Source organism: Clupea harengus, chromosome 11, assembly GCF_900700415.2.
Source record: "Clupea harengus chromosome 11, Ch_v2.0.2, whole genome shotgun sequence".
NCBI classification, from domain to species: domain Eukaryota; kingdom Metazoa; phylum Chordata; class Actinopteri; order Clupeiformes; family Clupeidae; genus Clupea; species Clupea harengus.
In genome coordinates, this window is record NC_045162.1 from 2,753,370 (window position 1) to 2,765,869 (window position 12,500).

General features: G+C 46.0%; 1 protein-coding gene across 4 annotated transcripts in view; it reads left to right on the forward strand.

Annotated features, from left to right (window-relative positions):
• The window catches only part of arhgef1b (Rho guanine nucleotide exchange factor (GEF) 1b), a 54,816-nt gene that overhangs the window by 6,323 nt on the left and 35,993 nt on the right, over positions 1-12,500 (forward strand). For 3 of the 4 annotated variants that reach the window (XM_031577052.2, XM_031577050.2, XM_031577051.2), the window contains exon 2: positions 9,033-9,097. The exons of the other annotated variant lie outside the window; for it this stretch is intronic. In XM_031577052.2, coding sequence (XP_031432912.1) covers positions 9,071-9,097 — 27 coding nt within the window. In that variant the 5' untranslated portion in view covers positions 9,033-9,070. The remainder of the gene's footprint in view (positions 1-9,032; positions 9,098-12,500) is intronic. 4 annotated transcript variants of the gene reach the window in all.

The following is a 12,500-nucleotide window of genomic DNA, read 5'->3' on the forward strand; positions in this document are numbered from 1 at the left end:
ATGTGTTTGTGCTATATGTGTGTGTGTGTGTGTGTGTGTGTGTGTGTGTGTGCCTGATGTGTTTGTGCTATCATGTGTACTTGTGTTATTGAATGAAGTTAGTGCATGCATGTGCACATGGGCTTGTTGTGCACTCACTGCCAACACTGAGGAATAGTGGGGAACCAGTAAACTCACACAAGCTCTGAATGGGAAAGGTCACAAGTGTCATTCACTGATGCAAAGGATGGAGGGAGAGGAGATGGAGAGGAGAGGGAGAGATGGAGGGAGAAGAGAGGAGATGGAGGGAGAAGAGATGAGATGGAGGAGGGGAAGAACAATAAGAGAGGAGGAGGGGGTATTGAGATGGTAGGAAACTTCAGACATTCGCCAACCTGGCACAGTTCGGCAGAGGATGTTTGACAGAGTGCTCATTCTTTGGAAAATCGGCCCTCACAGAAACACATTAGAGCATTCCAGCGCCCAAATCCCTAGAATACTGAGAATTCCAGCAAATAGCCGTCTCGTCTCCCATTGGACGTCTGCGGAGAGACACCTTGATATGCGCTCAGTTCAATTCATCTGCAGCAGCAGCAGCTAGAGATGCGGATTCCTGAAGTGACTAGCGTGCGGCGGCGGCGCACACAGTGAAATATTAGGGGCTAGAAATAACATCTACTGTAACGGAAGGCTCCGGCAGTAGCCTCCATTATGTCATAATTTCCACACACTGCTGTGTCATGAGGCAGGCAGGCAGTCTTTCACAAGCCTTCAGGGACGGCGAGAGCGGCCTTCTGCACACAGCCCTGCAGATCAGCTGAAGAGGCCGTGTGAACTGGGTGGAACAAAGTTAACCAGAATGGACCTTCGTACTAAGTTGGCGAAATATGACGCCCGATACTTAGCTTTTGTCGGAGCCAGACACAAGAGTTGGCTCCGACGGAATGTTGTGTTGTTGAGTGAGCTGCGATCGACCCAGACGCTAAAGTAGCTGTGATGGACCTTGATGCTAAGTTTGCTTTGATGGATGCTGTTTGCTTGCTTATCTGGTCACTTTGACGGCCTTTGATGTTATGTTTGCCATTACGGATCCGGACGCTAGTTAGGTAAGATGCAAGATCTTAGGCGTGATTGAGTAAAATGGAGTCCAATTGGCCAGCACTAGAGAGACTCAGACGGAGCTCTGGGTTTAGGGGTTGGTATGAGGAGAAGGCCAGCCGCCTGGCGCTCTAGAGAGAGAGAGAGAGAGAGAGAGAGAGAGAGAGAGAGAGAGAGAGAGAGAGAGAGAGAGAGAAGGAGGGCGGAGGGTCCTGGAGAGGCCAGGAGGGAGGAATGAAAAGGAGGAGGGGGGGGGAAGACTGTTTTCTCTCCTCTGTTGAGTGGGTGTGATTCTGTAATCTTGGGCCCTATTTTAAGGCGCTACGTCAGAAGGGTCTGCTGATGACATAACGTGTGTGTGTGTGTGTGTGTGTGTGTGTGTGTGTGTGTGTGTGTGTGTGTGTGTGTGTGTGTGTGTGTGTGTGTGTGTGTGTGTGTGTGTGGGGCTGAGGAGATACACAGAGAGCGAGTGAGATGGGGAGAGCAATGTGACCAGAGGAAGACAGAACCTAGAGGGTGATGGAGACTCATTTAACCCCTTCACCACTGCAGGGTCATGCTCTCCTGTACTCACTCACATACTTCCACATTCTTATTCACATACTCTTAAATCACCCTCCCCCCCCCCCCCCCCCTCTCTCTCTCTCTCTCTCTCTCTCTATCACCCCCCATCTGAGCTTCATCCCTCCTGCACTCATCCTCCCTCTCTCTCTCTATCCCTCTCTCTCTCTATCCCTCTCTCTCATCCCTCGTTCCCCAGTAGGACGCCCCTGAAGAGTTAAGCGTGGTGGGCCGGCCGGCCTCAGCTGCTGGCCTGGCCTCATTACGGAGCTCGATTAAGTGGGGTCACGCTAATCTCTAGCAGTGTTGAAATACCACACCACGCTGAGAAAGAGGAAGAGAAGAGAAGAGAAGGGAGGGGAAGCAGAGAGAGAAACAAAAGGGCAAGAAGAGGTAGAACGAGAGAGAAAGAAGAAGTTGGGGACAGGGTGAGCGAGAAAGGGCAAAGGGTGGTGAAGGCATATATACATATTATATTATTATGGAGAGACTGAGAGAGTGAGAGAGTGAGAGAGACTGTACGTTGATGTTGGAGAAAAAGATGGGTTTGAGAGAGAGAGAGAGAGAGAGAGAGAGAGAGAGAGAGAGAGAAAAAAAAGGGTGAGGGAGTGGGTGTGGTGCTACTGCATTAGCTTGTCCTAGCATGGTCTCATAACAGAGCTGACACAGATGAGCGCCGCTGTACTCCCAGCCTGTCCCACACTCAGACCCACAGCAGCTCGTCCCCAGCCTGTCCCACACTCAGACCCACAGCAGCTCGTCCCCAGCCTGTCCCACACTCAGACCCACAGCAGCTCGTCCCCAGCCTGTCCCACACTCAGACCCACAGCAGCTCGTCCCCAGCCTGTCCCACACTCAGACCCACAGCAGCTCGTCCCCGGCTCGGCCTGCTCCCCCCCCCCCCCCCCGCACCACTCAGCATTGTGTAATCTGCCTCATGCTGGCTGCAGCTTCTGTGTGTGTGTTGTGTGTGTTGTGTGTGTAATGTCTGCTGGGCTGAGACAGAGGTTTATTCAGCCTCTTATGGGTATTACAGCGCTGGCTAAAGAGCGCGCTGAAGCAGTGAAGCACACTGTACTCACTGTCCAACCCCAACCCCAGCCCTGCCCTGCCTGGCTCTGCAGCGGGGAATAAAAGGGAAAAATTACTTTGGCCGCAGATTCAAACGATAGACCCTTTTCTTAATCACCTCAGGATTCGGAAGTGAAGCAATGTTCTGGATAACTACCCAAATTGTTGTACATGTTGAAAAATTATGAAATGAGCACCTTGTTAGTGCCAAGTTGACGTATGTTCATAAATGTTGTGTGTGTGTAAGCGTAAGACATCATTCGAATTGAGTCATACACTCACAATGTAGTCTTACTACAAATGAGCCCAGAGCTTTTTCCTCTTTTAAACCATAAATGTTAAGGCATAAATGAATAGGCATTAAAAATGCTGTATATAAGAATGTTTAATTTAAAACATTAGTAAATTAACTAGAAATGGCAAAAGAATGTAAAGAAATAACCATTTTGCTGTTCTGTCAAAAACGCCTGTGCACTGGGTTGACCAGAAGTTAGCATACTGACCGTTCACATATTGACCCAGCAGCCATTTGTAGTTCTGTTGAGGAACTGTACAGCCGTGTTTTGGAGACTTCTCGTCAACATTTGTGCAGGTTCAGCCTGTGGGTTGTTGATGCATGGCAGCCTATAGCAGCCTGTATCGCATGGGGAAAATATTGGCAGCATGCAGTGATGAAATGCAGCCTATGATGCGAGCGGTGTGATGGTCTGCTTACGGAAGTGTCATTTTCGTTGCTAGGGGTTCGTTTGAGGGTTAAGCCATGCATGTGGGATGCATTGTCATGCGTGTGGAGGCCATCTGGTAGGGCCTTGCTTGTCCTGCTTCATGATTGGCTGGCTGGGGTGAGGGCCAGGGATCGTCCTGCTTCATGACTGGCTGGCTGGGGTGAGGGCCAGGGATCGTCCTGCTTCATGATTGGCTGGCTGGGTTGAGGGCCAGGGATCGTCCTGCTTCATGACTGGCTGGCTGGGGTGAGGGCCAGGGATCGTCCTGCTTCATGATTGGCTGGCTGGGTTGAGGGCCAGGGATCGTCCTGCTTCATGATTGGCTGGCTGGGTTAAGGGCCAGGGATCTTCCTGCTTCATGATTGGCTGGCTGGGTTGAGGGTTAGGGATCTTCCTGCTTCATGATTGGCTGGCTGGGTTGAAGGCCAGGGATCGTCCTGCTTCATGATTGGCTGGCTAGGTTGAAGGCCAGTGCTGGTCCTGCTTCATGATTGGCTGGCTGGGGTGAGGGCCAGGGGTCGTCAGCAGGTCTGACCCCCATTCATCAGTGCACCTGGACTCCCTCCATTCCTGCACATCATCACATCCACAGGTTTCACTCCCTGGTTTCCCCTTCCTCCACCTGCTCTCCCACATCTGCTCTCTTCTCACACACACACATACACACACACACACACACACACACACACACACACACACACACACACACAAACTCTCTATATCATGCCATCTGTGGTCTACTGTCTCCCCCATTGTTTTTTTTCCATTCCCCTCCTCTCTCGCTCTGCACTCTCTCTCTCTCTCTCTCTCTCTCTCTGCATGCTTTGTCTCTCTCTCTCTTTCTCTCTGCATGCTCTCTCTCTCTTTCTCTCTGCATGCGCTCTCTCTCTCTCTGCATGCTCTCTCTCTCTCTCTCTGCATGCGCTCTCTCTCTCTCTTTCTCTCTGTGCATGCTTTCTCTCTCTCTTTCTCTCTGCATGCTCTCTCTCTCTTTCTGTCTGTGCATGCTTTCTCTCTCTCTCTCTCTCTTTCTCTCTGTGCATGCTTTCTCTCTCTCTGTCTGCATGCTCACTCTCTTTCTCTCTATCTCTCTCCCTCTCTCTCTCTCTCTGCATGCTCACTCTCTTTCTCTCTCTGCATGCTCTCTCTCTCTCTCTCTCTCTCTCTGCATGCTTTCTCTCTCTGTCTCTCTGTGCATGCTTTCTTTCTCTCTCTTTCTCTCTGCATGCTCTCTCTCTCTCTCTCTCTCTCTTTCTCTCTGCATGTTCTCTCTCTCTCTCTCTCTGCATGCTCTCTCTCTCTTTCACTCTTGAACATGTTCTATATCCATATTTGTGCTGATGTAGTGTCCATCAGTCTCATATTGGCCATCTCTCCCTGTCTCTTGTATTGTAACTGTTTGTTCTGTTGGGCTTGCTCCCCTTTCAGTCTCTCTCTCTCTCTCTCTCTCTCTCTCTCCCTCTCTCTCTCTCTCTCTCTCTCTCTCTCTCTATCTCGCGCGCTCGCGGTGGCACTCCTACCATGACTCTTGCAGACAGGTCGCAGGAAATGGCTCTGATCATTTCCTGAGGAAATTACACCCACTTCCTGCCTCTCTCTTTCGCTGTTTTAGTGCTCCCTCTCCCTCTTTCTTCAATTCGGTTTGCCTCTGTCCCCCTTGTCACTTCTTCTCTCTCTCTCTCTTTCTCTCTCACCCCACCCCTCTTGCTCCCTCTCTCTCTCTCTCTCTCTCTCTCTCTGTCTCCCCCCTCTCTCTTTCTCTCTCACCCCCCTCTCCCCCCCCCCTCTCTCTCTCTCTCTGTTCTCCCCCTCTCACATACAGACTCTGTGTGCTCTGCCTGTTCTTTTCTGTCAGGCGCCTGACGGCGGGGCCCCTTAGAGACCTGCATGGCCCCCAGAGAGCCCGGGCTCATTCTCCATCATGCCTCCAAGTGCTGATTAGGGCTGCCGATAGTGTGTGTGTGTGTGTGTGTGTGTGTGTGTGTGTGTGTGTGTGTGTGTGTGTGTGTGTGTGTGTGTGTGTGTGTGTGTGTGTGTGTGTGTGTGTGTGTGTGTGTGTGTGTGTGTGTGTGCGCTTCTGCCGATAGCTCCCTGCTACGTAAACAAAGCCCACTTAATCTCTATTTTAAGGCAGCCTGGTCTCGCCAGGACATGGCCCATTGTTTGTCTGTCTGTGGAGGCTGCGGTCTGGAACATGGCTCAAAGTTCACGGTGCACACTGGATGAAAATGTAAATCTTCCAAAGGTGTAGAGAGAGAAGAAGCACGGTTACATGATTACAGAAGTGTAATGGCATCGTTAAATGGCATCATTAAATGGCAACTATTTATTTAATTTACATGTTCCAAAAAAAACATTGGTACAAATATAGTTAGGATACTAAATAAGAAATGTATAGGATACTAAATAAGAAATGCAGTTAAGCAATTGGATGGCATAGAATAATTCAAATAAGTATCTAAGCCTGTCTTCTCAGCGCAGGCAAAAGCAGTCTGTATGGCAGCTGAGCCAGCATGCATGAGAACTTCCAAATGACAGTAGTTTTGATTGACAGGGTTGTGTAAGGCATGCATGTTGTGAAATGTTGTTGCGCTGGTGACCATGACAACATGACAAGTATATTCCACCTGCTCTTGCTGTTTGAGGGTTGAGCGTTGGCATGTAGGCCTAGCTTCTAGTGCTCCTACTATTTCCGATTAGAATGTTCTCAAAACTCTAAATGCAAATAGCTTATCTGTCCCCATTCCTCTTTATTTGTCAGTATATCTTAAAGTGGAGAGTATAAAACTAGGTTCCAAAGGTTGTGTACATAGGAGATTGTGAGCGGCATGTAATGAAATGTTCTAATCAGACATTTATAATGTGGTCAACCGATGATGCAGTCATTCAGTAGTCGTGTAGATCTACATCCAACAAGACATATGGCCGTGTGGTCCCAGTGGCTGCCCATGATTTCTAGCTCATGTTGAAGTCCAGTGCCTCTCCCAGAACATCACCTGTGGTGTGGCTGTTCGTGGGTCCCTGGCCAAGAGCTGAAGTATTTGTGCACCTTGATGGTCCTCAGAGGTCGAGGTCAGCCCATACTGTGTGTTCTTCACAGGGCCGATACAATAACCATTATGCTTTTAAGCGTTTTTTTTTTTTTCCGGTGTGAAAAGAAATAGGCTCTGGCAATATGAATGAATTGCTCGTTTGTTAATCTCTACTTTGAATCCATCTACAGCAGGTTTGAGAAGATAGAAAATGATTTTGAGTGTTTGCATGTTGCATTTTAAATTATAAGCCTTCAATTCTTCCTTCAATGTAGTCTAAAATCCTCACCACACTTGTCATTCCAGATTATCTGTGGTCACATTTGAGATACAGTGTGTGTGTGTGAGGCCTTACACGTTCAAATGAGACAGTGTATGAGAGAGAGAGAGAGAGAGAGAGAGAGAGACAGGGCGTACTAAAAGGGGCTGAAGTTGTGGGTACATTTTTATATGGTCATCCTATTTTGGCTATGCAACAGATGCCTATTGCTACTTCAAAAGTATCCATTTATTGGATGAATGATGGCAATCATTGCATAAGAAATGTATTCCAAACTTGTTTTTTTAGCTTAAAGAGGACCTATTACATTTACATGCACAAAAAGCTATATAACACATTAAAGGCCCTCTTTAAGAGTAGGCTGCTTCTACTGATTCAGAAAGGCACAGTTAACCTGGTGCAATTTGGTTAACGGCATGGTTTGAGCATAACAACCTTTTTACTGGATACTTACCTTCATCCCTGCTTCCAGCGGCAAAGAAAACCTGAGAAATCATTTGATTACAATTTGATGGTGTCAGATAATGTTGTCTGTCTTGGCCAATTTTGTGGAAAGAATGTTAGCCGTACCAATAGCATTTGTTTCTGACAGAGGACATGTCTCGGGATATTACACGCATTTCTTAAAAAACAAAAACAAAAAAATTGTGAGGAATTCTGAAAAAATATACAGACGACATAAAATAACAATATACAGATGACGTATAATGAAAGATAACGCCAAGATAACGGGTCAAGCCCATTCACAGGGCAATGTGAAGAGTTCATCTTCTTGTCTGTGTCTCCCTGCTTCAACATGGCCCAGAAAGGTTGACCCCTGCTCATGACGTCCAGCCACTACCACACACTCTTCATCGACACGGTTCGCTCCAGCCTGGTCAATGTCTGGTTAATTGGCGCGGCCCGTCCTGCCCTTGACCTGTATCCCTGTACGGTTGACCTGGTCTGGTATGATTAGTACTCCATGTTCAGCTATGTTTGCGATGTCACTTTGCCCTCCCAATTAGGGCTGAAAGATTTGGGAAAATAATTTAATTGCGATTTTTTTTTCCCCCAATATTGCGATTGCAATTTAATATGCGATTTTTATTTTTTTATTTTATCCTCATTTTTTCCCCAACAAATCGTAATGAATGATTTAAATATGACAACACAATATTAGATACATTTAGTATAAAATGTTATTTCCTACATTTTACATTTTTATTTAACTGCTCATTACAGAATCAAGAACAACCAATCGGTGGCTTTGCCACTGTGCATTTAAGTAATTTAAACAAAGTAATTGTAAGAATAAACACAAGGCATGCACTTTGAAAACACTGTGTTCAAAATGTACATCTTAAGAAAAAAAAATATATATATATATATTTTTATTTTTATTTTTTTAGACCACGTTTTTAATCGCAAAGGTTGCAGTTAGAAAATCGCGTTTTATCATATCGCGATTAAATCGCAAATGCAATTAATCGTTCAGCCCTACTCCCAATTATAGAACCTTTTAGCAGAACTGCCAGCCCTCTGCCCCTAGTGTTCTCTGAGGTATGTATCTAGATATGTTTGGGAGTTTCTAGTGTTCTCTGAGGTGTATATCTGGGAGTTTCTAGTGTTCTCTGAGCTGTATATCTAGATATGTTTGGGAGTTTCTAGTGTTCTCTGAGGTATGTATCTAGATATGTTTGGGAGTTTCTAGTGTTCTCTGAGGTGTATATCTGGGAGTTTCTAGTGTTCTCTGAGGTATGTATCTAGATATGTTTGGGAGTTTCTAGTGTTCTCTGAGGTGTATATATGGGAGTTTCTAGTGTTCTCTGAGCTGTATATCTAGATATGTTTGGGAGTTTCTAGTGTTCTCTGAGGTGTATATCTAGATATGTTTGGGAGTTCCACGATGAGGAGTTTGCGGGTTTTGGTGTCCAGACCTAGCCAGGTGGGCCGCTGCCCTCTGGGTTATGTAAAACTGGTCACTGCTGTTCATTGATGCACTAGTACACTGACACGTCCGCCTGCCAAGTTTCCCTTCCCACTGGCCATGACCCTGTGGATTTTCAATCTCGTTACACACGCACACACACACACACGCACGCACACACGCGCACACACATTTACACAAAGTGAACCCTGACATTGACACACTCCAGATAACCTCAGGCTGTGCTGTATGGTATGTGTGTGAGAGAGAGGGGGGGTGTGTGTGTGTGTGTGCGTGTGTGGTTGACCTCCAGTTCTCAGCTCTGTTGACTTGACGGACCACAAGCCGTTATGACATTGCCTGTAATGTCATTGCAGGAGCTTGATTGACAGGTGCTGGCTCCACCTACCACAACATGGATTATGAAGACTACAACGACGGGGTGAGGTCATCTCTGACCCTTTATATTGACCTCCGACCTTTGGTTTGCATCTCAGGAACTCTACTCTCCGCTGGTGCTTGGCCTTGGCCTGGTATTGCAGAACTCTGGGGTTTACGTTTAGTTTCGTTTTTCATAAGAGGCTAACTAACTCTTAACACAAGGAGTCTGACTCTGGTGGTGGACGTTTGGGCTTCAATCTGTGTACCTTTGCTGCTGGTGTACCTCTGCTACTCCTCAACGTAACCCAAAACTATTTCTGAATTAGTTTTGACCTGTATCCCTGTACGGTTGACCTGGTCTGGTATGATTAGTACTCCATGTTCAGCTATGTTTGCGATGTCACTTTGCCCTCCCAATTAGGGCTGAAAGATTTGGGAAAATAATTTAATTGCGATTTTTTTTTCCCCCAATATTGCGATTGCAATTTAATATGCGATTTTTTTTTTTTATTTTATCCTCATTTTTTCCCCAACAAATCGTAATGAATGATTTAAATATGACAACACAATATTAGATACATTTAGTATAAAATGTTATTTCCTACATTTTACATTTTTATTTAACTGCTCATTACAGAATCAAGAACAACCAATCGGTGGCTTTGCCACTGTGCATTTAAGTAATTTAAACAAAGTAATTGTAAGAATAAACACAAGGCATGCACTTTGAAAACACTGTGTTCAAAATGTACATCTTAAGAAAAAAAACTCTGGGGTTTACGTTTAGTTTCGTTTTTCATAAGAGGCTAACTAACTCTTAACACAAGGAGTCTGACTCTGGTGGTGGACGTTTGGGCTTCAATCTGTGTACCTTTGCTGCTGGTGTACCTCTGCTACTCCTCAACGTAACCCAAAACTATTTCTGAATTAGTTTTGACCTGTATCCCTGTACGGTTGACCTGGTCTGGTATGATTAGTACTCCATGTTCAGCTATGTTTGCGATGACACTTTGCCCTCCCAATTAGGGCTGAAAGATTTGGGAAAATAATTTAATTGCGATTTTTTTTTTCCCCAATATTGCGATTGCAATTTAATATGCGATTTTTTTTTTTTTATTTTATCCTCATTTTTTCCCCAACAAATCGTAATGAATGATTTAAATATGACAACACAATATTGTGTTATTGATTTTAATTTTTTATTTTTTAAAATTTTAAAGACTATTAACAGGGCACACTTACCTGAGTGTGAAAGTATTATGTGTGTTATTTTCAGTGTTTCTTTATGAATGCTCTTTTGAAGGACCTTGGTGTTTCTCCCTATGAATACAGCCTTGCACCTGGCCACTTTTATTGTGAAATGAATTTTGATGACATCATCAGCATGTGAAATGAAGATCTTAGTCTTACTTAGCCTATACTGTATCGCAATAAAATTAAAAAAAAATAGTCTTACTTAACCCGTACCAATACCTCCCTTTCTCTCGCTCTCTTTCTCTCTCACTCACACGCACCCACACACACACACACACACACGCACACATTGTTACAAACATTTGTTCAGTGCGGGGGGGCTGCTGGTAGTTCTACACCAGTTGACTTCATTATAGCAGGAATGCCACCTAATTAGTAGACACACACACACACGCCCGCACACGCCCACACACACACACACACGCCCACACTCACACTCACACACAGACACACACGCCCGCACACACACACACACACACACACACAAACTCACTCTCGCACTCGCACTCACACACAGACACACACACAGACACGCACACAGACACAAACGCCCACACACAGCTGTTGAAGAGCTGACATGCTTTGCATGTCTTCCAACCCCATCATGGAGAGTGTAGAAAAAGACAAATGGTGCTGGCTGTCGTGGAGACACACACACACACACACACACACACACACACACACACACACATGTCGTGGACACACACACACACACACACACACACACACGTCGTGGAGACACACACACGCACGTTCTGACACACATTCCACCGGGAATGAAACGCCCCTACGATTGTTAGGGCAAGACCTGGGGCATAGAGATACAGGTGGAAGACTGTAATGGTCTCTTAACTGGTCTTCCCCAAAAGACCATTAAACAGCTGCAGCCCATTCAAAGTGATTTATCCAGGACCAGGAGAGCAGGGCACATTACTCCACTTCTAAGATCTTTACACTGGCTTCCACTTACTTACAGAATAGATTTTTAAAGTGCGGCTACTTCTCTATAAATCACTGAATGGTCGGGCCCCAGAATACATCTCTGACATGTTTAAAGAATATAAACCCAGTAGGGCTCTTAGATCCATGGACTCAGGTCAGCTAGTAGAGCCCAGAGTAAGGCTCTTAGATCCATGGACTCAGGTCAGCTAGTAGAGCCCAGAGTAAGGCTCTTAGATCCATGGACTCAGGTCAGCTAGTAGAGCCCAGAGTAAGGCTCTTAGAGCCATGGACTCAGGACAGCTAGTAGAGCCCAGAGTCCAAACTAAACATGGGGAAGTAGCATTTAGCATTTAGCTGTTCTGCTGCATGCAACTAAACAAACTGCCAGAAGGTCGTAGATGTGCCCCAAAAGTAGCAATTTTTGATCTTGATAGTTTTTGACCATTTTTATCTTTCTTTTAATCTTTACTTTGACATTATTTTCCCTATGTTCTTTCCCTTTGCTTTTATTGATGTAAAACACGTTGGATTGCCTCTGTGTATGAAACGTGCCATATAGGCTCAATAAACATACCCTGCCTTGCCCTACCCAGAATGCCTCAGGGCACTAGGCCTAATGGCTGAGGTTTCCTAGGACTGGGGCGACAGGTTCTTGGTTTCTGTCTCGTCTGGCACTGCCCTTGGGCATGAAAGGTGCTCTGAATGTCCCCACCTCCCAGTGACTGCGTGGAGGAGTGAGCGAGCGAGCCTATCTTTAAACGTCAAAGGTTGGAAGTCTGTTTTTGTCAGACATAGGGTTTAAAGCGGTCACATGTTTCTTGTCAAGGTGTGTCTGATAAATGGAGCTTGTGAATATGTGCAGTCATGCATATAAGCACACTTGGATTGCTTTTGACTTCAACGCCTGTCATCACTGAAGACACACTAATGGGTTTTTCCGTTGAGAACTCGGATTTGGGCTTTTCATATTTTGACCAGGCCTCTTCACGCACTTGTCCAGCGCTTGGGATCTTGGTTTGGGCTTTGGGTCGTCTGTCTGCTCATGACCATGTGGTGTCACATACAGACACAGACACACACACACACACACACACACACACACACACACACACACACACTGCCTGCGTGCTTCAACATGCTCTCTTCCCCGCCCAGACCTCTCTCTCTTCATCTGAAGGCTCCTTCAGCTTCCACCACTGCCCTTCCCTTCTCCCAAAGGCTATTTGAGGTTTTAGGCACACACACACACACACACACACACACACACA